The sequence below is a fragment of the Danio aesculapii genome, chromosome 21 (genome assembly GCF_903798145.1).
Source record: "Danio aesculapii chromosome 21, fDanAes4.1, whole genome shotgun sequence".
NCBI classification, from domain to species: Eukaryota; Metazoa; Chordata; class Actinopteri; order Cypriniformes; family Danionidae; genus Danio; species Danio aesculapii.
In genome coordinates this window covers 572,814-589,376 of record NC_079455.1, presented here as the reverse complement: position 1 = coordinate 589,376, position 16,563 = coordinate 572,814, and the positions used below count along the sequence as shown (strand labels likewise).

General features: G+C 35.4%; 2 protein-coding genes across 3 annotated transcripts; one reads left to right on the top strand and one right to left on the bottom strand.

Annotated features, from left to right (window-relative positions):
- The first annotated feature begins 683 nt into the window (after positions 1-683).
- On the top strand, positions 684-9,604 carry ube2b (ubiquitin-conjugating enzyme E2B (RAD6 homolog)). The gene is made up of 6 exons (XM_056446093.1): positions 684-815; positions 3,219-3,299; positions 3,874-3,899; positions 5,305-5,394; positions 5,491-5,579; positions 6,771-9,604. The coding sequence occupies exons 1-6, from the start codon at positions 772-774 to the stop codon at positions 6,897-6,899; spliced, it is 459 nt and encodes a 152-aa protein (XP_056302068.1). The 5' UTR covers positions 684-771; the 3' UTR covers positions 6,900-9,604.
- A 1-nt stretch (position 9,605) lies between these two features.
- On the bottom strand, positions 9,606-12,971 carry cdkn2aipnl (CDKN2A interacting protein N-terminal like). Of its 2 annotated transcripts, none has more exons than XM_056446095.1 (3): positions 12,666-12,971; positions 10,670-10,775; positions 9,606-10,190 (listed from the first exon to the last, which is right to left on the bottom strand). In XM_056446095.1, the coding sequence occupies exons 1-3, from the start codon at positions 12,875-12,877 to the stop codon at positions 10,185-10,187; spliced, it is 324 nt and encodes a 107-aa protein (XP_056302070.1). In that variant the 5' UTR covers positions 12,878-12,971; the 3' UTR covers positions 9,606-10,184. The 2 variants fall into 2 exon arrangements, with proteins under 2 accessions (XP_056302070.1, XP_056302069.1); XM_056446094.1 differs by having other exon boundaries at positions 9,606-10,193; positions 12,666-12,970.
- Between the last annotated feature and the right edge of the window lie 3,592 nt (positions 12,972-16,563).

Sequence of the window (16,563 nt, the reverse complement as noted above, 5' to 3'; positions counted from 1 at the left end):
ATCATGTTAAATAAAAAGGGTCGAATAGTTTTGCACAGTAAAGTTCATTATATTTTTAAATAGCACACAAAAAAATAAACACTGCAACTTTTTTAACAAAATATTGTGGTCTACAGAACACATTTGATTTAAAGCCAATGAAATAAGACACAAAAACAATTTATTGAAAAGAATTTAAAAAGTAAAGAAAAATAAATAAATAATTCAAATTACAATATGAAAAAATGAGAATATACAATAAGATGTTAATATAAATACAATAATACAAATGAAAGAGAAAAAAAGTTTAAAATAAGAGTGTAATATAACTAATGATAAAACGGACAATCACGTTAATAAGACACATAAAACAATGTAATAATTAAAAAAAGAAATTAAAATAAATAATACACAATAAATGACTTCCTTATTTTTATTGTCGTCAAGTGCTGAACAGATCACTATATGTAAAGATGAGTATATACAATAAAATATTAATCTGAATACAACAATAGAAATGAAAGAGAAAAGTAAAACTAAAAGGGGGGGTTGCAACAATCATACAAAACGCTTAAATGATTCACATATAAACATAGTGAGTTTTACTTGGCTGTTTTATTATAAGACACATAAAACGGAAAGGAAAACAAATAATAAACACTGAGGAAAACATTGCGTCTGTTGCCAGCCAGGTCGCTCGTGACGTCAGCGGCGCGTCACACCTCTGATCCTGCAGCTGCCGCTCATCTGCTCGTTTTATCACACAATATTGCGTTATTAAACTGTTAAAACATGTCTACACAGGCCAGACGGAGACTCATGAGGGACTTCAAGAGGTTTGTGTTTTCACTTTGACTTTACGCGCTCAGAAATGACGAGAAAGGGCTTTACTATCTCGACTAGCCGCTAGCAGAGTTAGCAGGGCCCGTACTGCTGCCGTTGTTTTTACCACAGAGTACCAGAGTACAGTATCAGCAAACTAAACCTCAGCCCTGCAGTGCTACAGCACAGAAACATAGACAGCGGGCATCATGTTGTGGAGGTCAGCCCTTTATAACCAGTTTACCGCCTACTGTACATTAGCATCACTGTAAAAGATGGAATAGCTTTGCATTGTGCACTTGCAGAGTATTATTATTTAAAATGTAGTCGATGTGGATTAATGCATACGGTATTACTAATGAACAATACATGTGTTACACAATCTATGAATAGATTTTATTTAAAAATTGTACTGGCTGTTGCTGGTTAATGTTGATCTCAGGCGTGTTAAAGGTACCTCGACATGTATTCTAAAATTAATTTTAATTCAGTTTTTAATGAAGAAAGTGTAATTGGGCATTACAGTAAATGTTAACATTGGAGTGGTGATATCCTTAAACAATAGGATAGAGGGGAAAAGAACATGAGGGGATATTTGTAATAAACATAAACTAATAATATAAAAACCCCCAATATATATTAATTAAAACATTAAAATAATAAAGTAAATAATAATATAGTCATGACAAGAGTAAACGGTGATTAAATGTATTACAAATGAAATCAGCTGGAAGTTGCTGCAGGATTTGCATGAAACTGAATATTGAGTAGGGGGCGGGGTTTTATTTTTGCCTCCTCGTTTTTTTTACTGGCAGCAAACTAACGGTTGGAGGGACATGGCTAAACTTATTTTGTTATATATTATATTGTTTTCATTTCATTTTCCTTTGGCTTAGTCTCTATTCATCAGGGGTCACCACAGTGGAATGAACCGCCAACCACCAACAATCCAGCGTTTGTTTTATGCAGCGGATGCCCTTCCAGCTGCAACCCAGTACTGGAAAACATCCATACACACTCATTCACACACACTCATACACTACGGGCAATTTAATTAATCAATTCCCCTATAGCGCATGTGTTTGGACTGTGGGGGAAACCGGAGCACCCGGAGGAAACCCACGCCAACATGGGGAGAACATGCAAACTCCACACAGAAACAGCTGGACTCAAACCTGTGACCTTGCTGTGAGGTGCCAGTGCTAATCACTGCGCCACCGCTGTTTCAGAGTGGAAGCTGATGGGCAGATTTTGATTAAAGATTACCAAAACAGATTTTTTGGATTAACATGCATGAATTAATAATACTTATTTAATACATCATTTAACTAACTTAGTAACGTAGTACTACGCTCTAAAAAGTGTGGTTATTAACTAATTTAATTTCAAATTGAACAAATTTGAGTCACAGATGGACAAACCTCATCACTGAGTTACATTCTTAATAGCTGGGCTGTCCATATAAGATCCAGATGTGGTTTGAAACAACCCAGTATTTTTTCAAAGTGTATAAATGAACTCTAATCCTACCTTTAAACGAACCTGAACGTCATTTTAGTAATTTAAGTTAAATATAAATGATCACTAAAGGTCTAAACAGCCCTACCTCAAAGAACTAATAGCTGTGCCCTAAAGGATAGATATTCCCGCCTTAAAAGACTAATAGCTCCGCTCTAAAGCTACGGTCACACCGGGTTTGCGTGTGGGAAATTCTGTCGTACGGCGCTGCGAAAATGGGCGGGATTAAACAAGATAATTAGACATTTAAAAAAGCGAGCGATTGCTCCATATTTGAAATTTCTGTCCAGAGAGGTCCTGTTTAAAAGGACTAATAGCTCCACCCTAAAGGATAGATAGTCCAGCCTTAAAGGACTAATATCTCTGCCTTAAAGGATAGATAGTCCTGCCTTAAAGGACTAATAGCTCCACCCTAAAGGACTAATAGCTCCACCCTAAAGGACTAATAGCTCCACCCTAAAGGACTAATAGCTCCACCCTAAAGGACTAATAGCTCCACCCTAAAGGACTAATAGCTCCACCCTAAAGGACTAATAGCTCTATCTTAAAGGCTAGATAGTCCCGCCTCAAAGGACTGATAGCTCCGTCCTAAAAAGGCATTCCTATGACCAGAAGTGAAGAGAGTCGTTTTGAGGGGAAGGGAAGGTTATGAATTTTGATTAAATAGATTATATAGATAGATTATGACGCTAATTAATGTTTACAAAATAATGAAGTACACAGGTACATTGATTATAACAAGCACTGCTAAATACACATTCAAATAAGAAGAGTAAGAGTAAATTCTGATTTCATGTCGACTTGAAAAGATTGTTAATACAGCTGAAACACAGACACACACATACACACAGAGATAGAGGAGATTTCTCTATATATAACCTTGCTCTTTTTGTTTTCAGGCTTCAAGAAGACCCTCCGACCGGCGTGAGCGGCGCTCCTTCAGAAAACAACATCATGCTGTGGAACGCTGTCATTTTTGGGTACGCTTGCTGAGATTTAAAGGCACAGTTCACACAAAACATGAACATTTCCTCATCATCTACTCACACTCGAGCAGTTCTGTTGAACACAAAAGAAGATATTCTGAAGAATGCTGGAAACCTGTAACCATTGACTTCCATTGTATTTGTTCTTCTACAATGGAAGTCAATGGTTACAGGTTTAGTGTATAAAACAATAAAGAAACTCAAAGGTTTATAACCACTTGAATATAAGTAAAAATGAATAACTTTTACTGTAAAATTAAAGTAGTTATTAGTTCATTATAATGTGTTTGCCTTAAATACTGTAAATAAGTCCAGCAGTTCTGTATAAATCAGTTGAGAGACGCAGAGGAAGTCTATATTGTTTTATAAATATAAATATATAGCTGAACAATTGTAATTGTAAGTAATGTACAAGTTGTAAAGTAACACTTATCATGACGATTGCACATGCTTTATAAACAGAGTCAGAAATGAGTTCTGTGCTCTGCCAGTTCATGGTGTTAATCTAGAACTTTTATTCCTTTTGCTGTTCAGATTTTTACCCAATAACTCCTGTGTTTGCTTGCAGGCCTGTAGGAACTCCCTTTGAGGATGGTGAGCCTTTTATTTCTTTATAATACTTTAAACTGATCAGTCTGTTGTTCACACACTAGTTCATAACCATCAGCTCAATGAGTGTCCAGTTAATGACTCACTGATTCAAATGATCCAGTCAGAGTAAGTCTCCAGTTAATGACTCACTGATTCAAATGATCCAGTCAGAGCGAGTCTCTAGTTTACGATTTACTGATTCACTGATTCAAATTATTTTTTTCGAATGAGTCTCCAGGTTATGATTCACGGATCCAAATGATTTGGTCAGAGCGAGTCTCCAGTTAACGATTCAGTGATTCAAATGATCCAGTCAGAGCGAGGCTGTTTCTTAATATGCGTTCTTCCGCGATCTTGTGTCCCCGTGTACTTGTGTAAAGTCATCATCAGCTGCCAAAGTTCAGTTCTAAAATACAAGAACACAACAACCGAGGACGCACTGTATCAAACGAATCAGTCAGAGCAAGTCTCCAGTTAATGATTTGCTGATTCAAATGATTCAGTCATAGCAAGTCTCCAGTTAATGATTCCCTAATTAAAGTGATTCTGTCAGAGTGAGTCTCCAGTTGGTGATTCACTGATTCAAATGATCCGGTCTGAAGAATTCTCCAATTATTGATTCAATGATTCAAATGATCAGGTCATAGCAAGTCTCCAGTTAATAATTCACTAATTGAAGTGATCCGGTCAGAGTGAGTCTCCAGTTAATGATTCAAATGATACTTCACTGATTCAAATGATCCAGTCACAGCGAGCCTTCAGTTAATGATTCACTGATTTGAATGATCTAGTCTCAACAATTCTCCAGTTAATGATTCAAATGATTTGGTCAGAGCGAGTCTCCAGTTAGCGATTCACTGATTCAAATGATTTGGTCAAAGCAAGATTCGAATGTTCCAGTCAGTGTGATCTTCAGTTAATGATTCAATGATTCATATTATTTGTTCAGAGTGATGTTCAAATGATCCAGTCAGAGTGAGTCTCCAATTAGTGAGTCTTCAATTAAGGATTCACATATTCAGAATATTTTAATTATCTAACGTTAAAGAGGATGAATAAACACTGTAATAAATGTATTGTTCATGTTAGTTGATGTAACTAATGCAGCGTTATTGTACAAAATAAATCAACGTGAGTACTGTTTCTGTCTGAGTTTGAAGGTTATTCCACTTGAGCGTAGTTTGATGAAGATGAAAATACAGTCCATGTGTCTGTGTGGGCAGTGCTGTACATCATGTGCACACTGCAGTGTACAACAGAAACACTCGTCTTCCTGTACAGTTTAAAGCATTGTTTGCTGACTAAATGTGGAGTATCTTTATAAACGCAGCACACAGGCATGATACATCTACAGTGTGATGCTTTGGTGGATGTGTGTTCATCTCTCTCTCTCTCTCTCTCTCTGCAGGAACATTTAAGCTGGTTATTGAGTTCTCAGAAGAATATCCCAACAAGCCGCCGACGGTTCGCTTCGTCTCCAAAATGTTTCACCCCAACGGTGAGCTGCTGTCTGTGTGTGTGTGTGTGTGTGTGTGTGTGTAAATGAGGATCTGTGTTTGCTGTAATTAACTGCTGTGTGTGTGTGTGTGTTCAGTGTATGCGGATGGCAGTATATGTTTAGACATTCTCCAGAACCGCTGGAGTCCCACATATGACGTCTCCTCCATCCTCACGTCCATCCAGGTGATTCTCTACACACACCCACACTCACACAAACACACACACAGTCACTACAGAATGTTTAGCTTCACACACACACACTGCATATATTGGTGTGGATACGTGTTAGTCAGGGGTCAAAGGTCATAACCGGAACATTCACTGATGGACACTTTGCCCATTAGGATCCACAGGTTTCTGGTTTTAAATGTACAGCTCAGGGATTATCTGCTGTCTGTCACGGCTTTACAATCAATAGATGTGATTATAATAGAAGTCAATAGGGAAAAACAGCACCAACATCACCAAAGGGGGGTCCATCTGAACAGGGTGTGCGGTTATTGAATGTTATTAAAGCATTTTATTTCCAAAATGTGTGTCAAAATATGATGTGTCAGCCAAACTCACTCTATTTGCTGAAACACAGAGAAAGCTGTGGCCAAATAAAGACTCAAAAACAGCCCAGAGTGGATGAAAACGACCCAACAGCACACAAGGGTTGAACATCTATCAGACGTGTCAGGTTGAGAGAAATATGAAGATGTCAGAGCATTCAAAACCTTAAATACAAAGAGGAAAGCTGTAAACTCTGAAACATCTCAGCAAGCAGCACAGAGACTTCCTGTGGCTATCCAAGTTTTAGGAACAACAGATAATAACTGGACTTCTAGTTGATCATTTGGTGTCAAAAGTGTCTTATATGAAAGGTAAAGGCCTCTAGATGAGGCTTATTTAAGCACAATAAAATCTGATCATGCCTTGATGTTGACTGATTTCATTAGGTCAGTAAGGTCTGACTCTGCTTAGACTAAAGTCTGCTCACTGAACCTTGAATGGAACCCCAAACCATGATTTCTCCTTCACCAAACTTGACTGATTTCTGTGAGAATCTTGGCTCCATGATGGTTCCAGTAGGTCTTCTGCAGTATTAGTGATGATTGAGATCAACAGATGATTCAGCAGAGAAATCCACCTTCTGACACATTTACACATGGTCAACTAGACGTCAAGTTATTATTTGGTGCTCTACAACTGGGATCCACCACAAGACTTTTGTCAGGTAGTGTACATGTGCCAGTAAGAGTCCAGTGTGTATCTCCTCGACTTGTTGAATGTTTCCTCAATTGTGATCCTCTTTCCTCTACTGGAATGCGTTGTTTTGCGTAATCAGCTCACTGTGTGTGTGTGTGTGTGTGTGTGTGTTTGTGTGTTCAGTCTCTGCTGGACGAGCCGAACCCGAACAGCCCAGCGAACAGTCAGGCAGCTCAACTTTACCAGGAGAATAAACGTGAATATGAGAAGAGAGTTTCTGCTGTGGTGGAGCAGAGCTGGGTGGACTCATAACACATTAAACACACTCTCTCTCTCTCTCTGTGTGTGTGTGTGTGTGTGTGTGTGTGTTAGGGCTGCACTATATTGGACGAATCTGACATTGTGATATTTAGTTTTTCTGATATATACAGTTAAAGTCAGAATGATTCACCCTCCTGCAAATATTTTTTCCAATATTCCCCAGATGATGTTTCTCAGATTGAGGAATTTCTCACAGTATTTCCTCTAATATTGTTTCTTCTGGAGAAAGTCTTATTTGTTTTATTTCAGCTAGAATAAAAGCAGTTTTTAATAGTTTTAAAGCCATTTTAAGGTCAATATTATTAGCCCCCTTCAGCAATATTAGTGTTGGATTGTCTCCAGAATAAACCACTGTTATACAATGACTTGCCTAATTACCCTAACTTTACCCTAATTACCCTAGTGAAGCCTTTAAATGTCACTTTAAGCTGAATACTAGTGTCTTGAAGAATATCTAGTCTAATATTATGTCCTGTCATCATGATGAAGAGAAAAGACATCAGTTAATAGAGATGAGTTATTAACACTATTATGATTAGAGATGTGCTGGAGAAATCTGCTCTCTATTAAACAGAATTTGGGGTGAAAAAGATTCAGACTGAAACTGATTATATGTATATGCAGTTCACCAGATGACCTGAAACTGCTATGTGAATAGAGTATTATTAAGTTAAATAGATTGGGATGATTCTGTAGGGGATTGAGTCATGCATAACATGTAATAAACAAATGACAAGCATAGATAAATCCAAACGAGCAGAGGAAAGTGAAATAAGCAGTGCTTTATGGTGACCAGGGCAGAGAAATAATATTCAGGTTCAGAATTTGAATAATTCAATGTAAAATAAGACTGCAATAGTGTTTACTGTATAAATGAGTCAATTAAATGGTTCTTTATTAAAGATACAAATGATTTAATGTCATGTGCCTGAATATGTTGAACTGTGCCCTAAAAGGCTAATCCTCATGTTATGGGTAAGCTCTGCAATAACGACACACTTGCCATGTGTTCTGGACTGTTTTCCTGGACAATATAATCATAACTCAACTCACAGATCCTGCAGTGTGACTATTGTAAATGTGTGTATTGCGGGATCCATGCTGAAACCATATATTGTGCAGCCCTTGTGTGTGTGTGTGTGTGGGGCTTATTTATTTTTTTAAGTGCATGGTAAGTTATTGCTAACAACATCTGAGACGTACCATTGTTGGTTTGAGGAGTTAAAGAAATGCAGATTTATTCCCTGAACATCTTTAGAGAAGCGCTGTTAAAGGGACAGTACACCCTAAACATCAAAACTCTCATCGTTTACTCATCCTTCACATCTCTATGAGTGAAAAACAAATGCACGGAAGATATTTTGAGAAATGTCAGAAACCTGTAACCATTGGCTTCCATTGTATTTGTTTTTCTACTCTGGAAGTGAATGGTTAGCTGTTTTCTGTAGTGTAGGATGGTAAAGATTCAAACCATTGACTTCCTCAGTTTACTTCTTTATTATGCAGCAGGTTTAACAATAAACATGAGAATAAAGAACCAAAACAAAGGCAGAAATTGGGATTATATGTATATGAGGCATTGATTGTCATTGGTATTAGATGTCTCTAAATCCTGATTATGCATTGAGTTCAATAATGATTCTTTGGTATAATAATTGAATAATTAATGGAAGATGGTAGAAGACAATTCATATAATATGTATATTAAAATAAAGGGAATAAATAAAAAAGGGACAGAAAATAAGAATAAAGGTGAAAGATTACAAAAGAAATAAATATTTATATGTAATAGACAGATTAATTTAGTAATAAGTGGAGGTTGGTATAAGACGACTCCTTCAGTATAATTAATGTATAATACAGTAATGTGTGTAATAATTAAACAGAGCAAAGATTATGGAGAGATCCTTTGAAAAGGAGATATTTTTAAAAATGCTGAAAACATGTAACCATTGACTTCTGTACAAGGAAAAACAAATACTGTGGAAGTCAATGCTTGCACATTTCCAACATTCTTCAAAATATCTTCTTTTGTGTTCAACAGAAGAAACTGACACGAGTAAAGAGTGAGTAAATGATGACAACTCTCATTTCAGTGTGAACTAACCCTTTGGTATAAGACAACTCCTTCAGTATAAATAATATAAAGGATATAAAGTAAAAAGGAGAGAAAACTGCAGAGAAGGAAGAAATAAGAATAAATTAAGGAGAAAAAGAAAATGTATGTAATAATTAAACAGAGCAAAGATTATGGAGAGAAAAGAGATATTATAAATAGAAGATATTTGAAGAAATGTTGGAAACCTGTAACCATTGACTATACAATTACGATGGAAGTCAGTGGTTACAGGTTTCCAACATTCTTCAAAATATCTTCTTTTGTTCAACAGAAGAAACTGACACAAGTGAAGAGTGAGTAAATGATGACAACTCTCATTTCAGTGTGATCTAACCCTTTACTGTAAGTGAAAACAGCAGCTCCTGATGATGATGATGATCCCGTCTGCTCTGGGAATCTTCATCTTTCTCTAATAATCTGTATTTGACTATATTCTTCTGCTCGGTGTGTTTAAGTAAAGGACGGCGGTGTTGAGGGATCTTTCCAGAGTTACTTTTGGTGAATTTATCATAAGACATTTATACTTCTGATATGCTGTATACAAAACAGATATAATAAATCATTTTTCAGACACGCAGTGGAGAGAATGAATACTTTATTGAAGCTCATGAGTTCAAATACATGCAAAAGACTAAATAACAAATCTAATCGAGAACACAAAGATGAGAGAATAAAAAAACAGCCCAGTTATAATAATTATCAGGCAGTTATCACAGCAGTCCACTTAGAGATCACATTCAGCAAAGATTTAGCAGGGAAATCTGCAGCATTCTCATCATATATTACCATTAAAAGAGTGTTTCCATTGCGCACATTCTCAATCTGCTTTAATACATTAAGAAACGGTTTAAAGCATTAAAAACACATTGGTAGAGTTTATTACACTGTATTCTGCATGGGCTACAGCAGATCAACCCACAATATGCAACCAAATAAGTAAATTAGCTGAACGTTAGGCAAGTTAATGCAACATTACAACGTTTGCAGCACATTAACATGGTTTATACTGATCATTTTAGTTGCGCAGATATAAGAGTAGTAAATAAAACATGTTATAAAAACAACAACACTGTATAAAACTGCTGATCATATGTACAGTAGATGAATGATGCTGAGGATCTCCGTGCTCCTCGTGTAGACGTGGAGTTGCTCAGGCATCACCGCTGCTGAACACACACACACACACACACACACACACACACACAGACACAGACACACAGAGAAAACATTAGTTCAGTGATTCTCTGTTTCCCGAATGCATCATTTCATTAACAGCATCGCGATCTTGTGTGTATGGAGCGGCTCCTCTAGAGCCGTTTGCTTGTTATATATACAGGGTTCATACACATTTCACATGTCAGTTTTCCTGGCCTAATGCTTCATGTAATGTTAACATAAACATGGTGAATCATAAGAAACGTTTACATTTATTACAGCATATCATAAAACACACAATAGTTTCAGTTTATTTTATATCCTAGTAAAATTAAAGTTAATATCTTCTCAGTTCTGTTTTGAACAGTCACAAGCTAAGATACAGAATATAGAGCTGAAGTTTGACTACAAAATGAGATGTTTTCCCCAAATCGCACAGCCCTAGCACTGATGTAAGTGGTGGTGATGTTCAGGTGTAGATTCTGACCTTCTGCTGTCTGACGATCTCGTCTCTGGTCTTGAAGACTGGAGCGTCCTCCACCTGGATGCCCTCCGCCATCTCCATCACCTTCTGCAGCAGCTCTGAGCTGTATCTGCACAAACACCGCGTCACTACACGCCAGCTTGACATTCAGAGCACCAGATACAGCTAATATACGTACAAAAACAGATGAAAAGGCTGTCATCTAATGATTAAAGCTGTATAACTCTGGATAAACGGCTCTTCTGCTCCACGAAGCACCTAATGCTCAGCATGTGGTTCATTTGCGTTGTACTAAAACACGTTCGTGGGCAAGCCTACTGCATCCCTGATTTTTCCACATTAACACTTTAATCTAACATTAACGTGCATTAATTAACAATATAATGGCATTTAACGATGAGTAAAAATCTTGAGTTGGTCCTTCTAGAAAAACCTCTTTAACCCCTGATATCTGTGCTTCCATCTGAGTGATGAACACTTCTGACACCAGTGCTTTTCACTGCTTTCTGCTACATCAAGTGATCAGAGCATTGTTTATTCTCGCTAAAGTCATGAATAGTGGTGTTATAATGCTCTATTCTTAATTTAACTTATTACATTTTAGGTAAAGTTGGTTTTCTATGTCCAATAAAACCCTAAAGCAGAATTTTAAAAGGCTAGTATAGATAACAGGGTTCTTAAACTCTTCCAACTTCAAATTCCAGCACTTTTCATGCACTTTCAAGGTGTTTTTTCAGCACCTAACAACCACGATAAATGACATTTCTATTTGCTGTATGTACTTTTTCACATTTAAATCCACTGTGCTATTTTAAAAAACACAAGATGACCTTTCAACTTAAATTGTTGAATTATTTGGAGCATAGATTTATTGATAATAGTTCACCCAAAAACGCTAAAAAAAGTTCAGTTATTGGATTAATTCTCTTTTTAAGGTCTCTTTTTACCTAAAGTTGATTTCTCAAAAAATGAGCTTACAGTCAGATTGTGTTCAGGTGTAGCACCAAACTTTCATGTCCACCGCTATTCAAAAGTCATGTCACAAATTAAACCCTTATGAGTGAGAGAATATACCTGCTGCAAATTAATGAAGTCAGCTGTTTTAAAAATCAGTCAGCAAATACAGAAACCCCAGTTTAAAAGCTTTCATCAATGTTACTTCTTATTATTGTCAATGTTACTTCAGGTTAGGACTAAGGTTCTGTTTTAACTGTATGGTAAATGTCCCACCTGTCAAATGGTTTGTTACGTGCAAAATGCATTAAGCTAAAAGAAAAACTACTCCATAAGATAACGAATTATTATGAAAGCACTGCAATCTCAAACTCAAGCAGGTTCAAGCACTTTTCTAACCTTGAAAACACAATATACGATACAGAATATTGAGCTCAATCTTGACTGCAAAATTAAATCGCAAATCAAAATATCTGTTAAAATAATAATATCAATTAAAAAATAAATAAATAAATAATCGCACAGCCTTAGTCCACGCTTTCGTTGTGGCTGTGCTGTTTGCAGTGCGTTTCTGTATTAGCATGTGATGTGTGTATTTTCATGCATAACAATCTATAAATACAATCAAGAACAAAGAAACAACTGAAATAAAGTGTTTAATAGTTTCCAGAGTATTCAAGCACAGAAACTGGATTAAAATAATAAGTAAAATGAATCATAGTTAAGGACACAAATGGTACAATTTCTCAAATCTGAATGCTTTTAAAAACATTACACAATCACAAGCATCAAAAACACATGCAAACGATGAATTATAATAAGTCAACATTGCTTATATCCTGTGATGTGACTATTGTGAATGATCACACTGTGATATCCCTGCTGAAAGAGCGTGCAGCCCTGGTATAATACACTGTATTAAAGCTCCTGGGGGTTTTGATCTGGGTTTTCTGCTCTTTGATGTTGTTCTCTATGCTGTGTTAAAGCTGCTGGTTGTTTTAGCTCTACCAGTGGTCTTGTGTTGTTGTTGTTGTGATGTTCATACCTGCAGCCCATGAACACGTGGTTCTGCCAGACCATGGAGAGCGCGAGCAGATGATCCACTTGCGGCTCCGGGAAGTCCGCCATGTTCCTGAAGATGAACTCCCGCCTGCCCTTCCAGTGTTTGTCGCTCTCCGAGAACCCGCGGAAAGCCTCCACCCGGTCCGCCAGCTGCCGGTTCTGACCGATAAACTCCTCCACATCCACGGACGCCATTGTTTCGTGCGATGACGTCACTCCCCGCTTTTCTTTTTCCGGACTCGGTCTCGACAGCGCGCTCTCAAAAGCGTTGTTGCTGAAAGGGATACAGCTGCGGTCGGAAGTCAACATTTTATGAACGTCTACCCCCCCCCCAACCCGAGCAATTACACCGAGTATTATTCATATTATTTATTGAATTACCCAATACATTGTATTTTAATAACGTCTTTTCTAATCCAACCCTCGCAGTAATGTGCTAACAGTAGTTTTATATGGAGGACGAAACCTGCAAAAACAATAAAGAAATAATTAAATAAACACGCAAAGAGATAAATAAATGAGTAAATAAATTCATAAATTCCTGCAAAACAATAATAAAAAACGCAAATATATATAAAAATGAGTAAATAAATCCATAAATTCCTGCATAAATACAATAATGAATGAATAAATAAATGAGTAAATAAATCCATAAATTCCTGCATAAATAAAATAATAAATAATTAAATAAATACGCAAATAAATAAATAAATTAGTAAATAAATTCATGCAAAACAATAATTAAAAAAACGCAAATATATAAATTAATGAATAAATAAATCCACAAATTCCTGCATAAATAAAAAAATAAAATAAATAAATATGCAAATATATATATATATATAAACGAGTAAATAAATCATAAATTCCTGCATAAATACAATAATAAATAAATATGCAAATAAATAAATTATTGTATATAAAAATCCACAAATCCCTGCATCAATAAATATATAAATAAATATTGGTGTTTATTTATTAACGTATTATTTTATTTATGCAGGAATTTATGTATTTATTTACTACTTTATTTATATTTGCGTGTTTATTTATTGTTTTTGCAGGTTTCGTCCTCCATAATTTTAACGAGGATTGTTTATATTAGTTATTAAATTACTAAATAACTGTATTAAATAATCATTAAGTATCTGTATTTCATTAACATCTACCCTAACCCTCACAGTAATGTTAAAAATATTCATTACTGTTGTACAGTGTCGCTAACGTCAGTGTCCGCAGCTGTATCCCTCCTAGACTTTCCCCCTATTAAAGGCACAGCACCACACTTAAACTGTTTAGTTTGAACAGAATATAAAGAAATGCTGTTTACTGTGTCAGATTCAGACACAATAACAAACTCCCTTTACTTGTTTTAAACTTGTTTGAGTTTCTTCTGTTGAACACAAAAGATATTTTGAAGAATGTTGGAAACCTGTAACCATTGACTCCACAGTATTTCTATTTCCTATGTAAGTCAATGGTTACAGGTTTTCTTCTTTTGTGTTCAACAGAAGAAACTCATAAAGGTTTGGAGCCAGTTGAGGGAGAGTAAATAGTGAGTACATTTATTTCTTTATTTGTTTGGTAAAGTGACCTTTTAAATGATTTTAAATTAAGAAATTAAATGATTTTTGATTTGCAATTTTGTTTTAAAATCTCAATTTATTTTTTTAATTTGACCACATTTTTTATTTTACAAAGAAACGTGCAGCATTTGAGAAATAATAAAAGGACATGCACACAAATCTCAGAATGTAACAAAAAAGTCAATGGCAATAGTTTTCAAAGGTGTTTTGAAAGAACTGTGTATGTGTGTGTGTGTGTGTGTGTGTGTGTGTGAGACATATTGAACGTGTTGTACAAGCTCATTATTCAGGTGCATTTTTATCTGTGTTAGATTTGTTGGACAAATAAGAAGTTTGTTTTCAGTTCATTTTAAGTTGGACTTAACTGTTGAATCAGGTCCTTTTTTGTGTTTGTCAAGTGGTCAAGTTTTAGATCAGTTAGACCTAAAATGCTAATGTTTCAGTCTGATGTTTATATAAAATAGGCTTATGGATTACTCTTGGTTTTACTTCAGCAAAAGTATCACTGCAGTCGGTTATGAACCTAAAAATGGGCTGACATCTGGTGGCTGATGATGGTATACAAATATCGACATTTATATAAAAATATCAGTGACACTATTGACTGTAGTACTCATAGGATCTGTTGGGGGTGTGAGTGTGTGTTTGTGGTTAAAACATTGAGGATGTTATAGGCTCAGACCTTCATTTAGATATGTTTGCTCTGCAATATTGATTTCTGTTGGACATACTGTTGATTTCTTAGATATTCGAACTAGAAACAAGACAAAAAATATTTTTTTTTTGCAATGTAGAAAAACATTCAATATTAAACTCAAGATATGTCAAGGCAAGCAACAGGGCTCACTTCAAATAAGAGCTGGCAAGAAGAACGACCATCAGTTCATCAATGAAGACATCTACCCTGCAAAAACCATATAGACTGACGACTCTTGTTTTCTTTCCTGGGATTCTATTGATTAATCACAAATAAATGTGTATAAATGCTCTCTTTCTCTCTCTCTCTCTCTCTCTCTCTCTCTCTCTCTCTCTCTCTCTCTCTCTCTCTCTCTCTCTCTCTATATATATATATATATATATATATATATATATATATTTATTTATATATACAAAACTTTACTATATAGTTTAAGAACAGTAAAGTATTGACTATAAATTATTATAGTGATTTTAATGTTTATATACCCTAAAACTAGAAATTAAAGTACAAAATGTGTAAAAGTCCACTTGTGTATATTCATTGGCCACAAACCCAGAAAAATTAAGCTGGAAAAATGGTCTAAAAAAGCTAGTGTATTTGAACCATACTACAGTAAAGAAGTTGCTTTAATCAGTCATGGTAAGTTTGGTAATAACACATCTATGATAATATGAACAAATGACCCAATCCTGTAGTTTTTCAGCAACTATAGGGTATATTATACTACAATACACCACAGTTTACTAGTCAATACTACAGTATGCTGGAGCATTCATTAGCAAAGAGTTGTAAATAATATAACATACACACTTTACTACAGTATAGTTCAAAAACACCAGTGTTTACTGTAAATGACTATAGTATTGTATTCACATATACCTAGTGCGCTAAATATGTCCACAAACCCAGGAAAACATATTAAAGCTGTAAAAGCAGAAGTCTAAAACATCCCAAATATAAAACATACCACATTACAGTAAAGTACTTGAATTGATCTGTTGTAGTGATTTATCAGTTATAGTAACACAGCTATAGTAATGTAAACATACTGTAGTTTACCTATAGTGTAAAGTCTAGAAGGGATACAGCTGCGGATACGCACATCAATATAATCTTCTCTGTGACACTGTATATTAATTAATATTTTTACATTACCGTGAGGATTGGGGTAGTAATTAAAAGTTACACTAACTGGGTAATTTAATTAATAATATAATTATTTAATTCTTGTGAACTTCCATCTGCAACCGTATCTCATCTAGCAACAACCCAACTATATACTAACTGTAGTAATCAGTAAACTATAGTTAACTCTACAGTATGCTGGAACTTTCATTTAACAAAGAGTTGTAAATAATATTTAAACATCCCAAATGTACAAATAGAAGTGTTTTATAGTAAAAATATATAGTTTTAAAACACACTGAAGTGCTTGAATGAATCTGATGTGATGGTTCTTATCTATTTGCTATAATAACTATAGTAATATAAACAAATGACCTAATGCAGTAGTTTTTTCAGCAGTTATAGTGTAAGTAGGGTGTAGTAAAACTATACAGTACAGTAGTCTATCAGTTCACTATAGTTAATCCTAC

Excerpts from the sequence above, each read along its gene's own strand:
- ube2b (XM_056446093.1), top strand. The coding sequence starts at position 772 with ATGTCTACACAGGCCAGACGGAGACTCATGAGGGACTTCAAGAG. Across the intron at positions 3,900-5,304 it reads AGGAACTCCCTTTGAGGATG|GAACATTTAAGCTGGTTATT; the intron begins GTGAGCCTTTTA and ends CTCTCTCTGCAG. Across the intron at positions 5,395-5,490 it reads CAAAATGTTTCACCCCAACG|TGTATGCGGATGGCAGTATA; the intron begins GTGAGCTGCTGT and ends GTGTGTGTTCAG.
- cdkn2aipnl (XM_056446094.1), bottom strand. The coding sequence starts at position 12,877 with ATGGCGTCCGTGGATGTGGAGGAGTTTATCGGTCAGAACCGGCAGCTG. Across the intron at positions 10,776-12,665 it reads CACGTGTTCATGGGCTGCAG|ATACAGCTCAGAGCTGCTGC; the intron begins GTATGAACATCA and ends GTGTTTGTGCAG.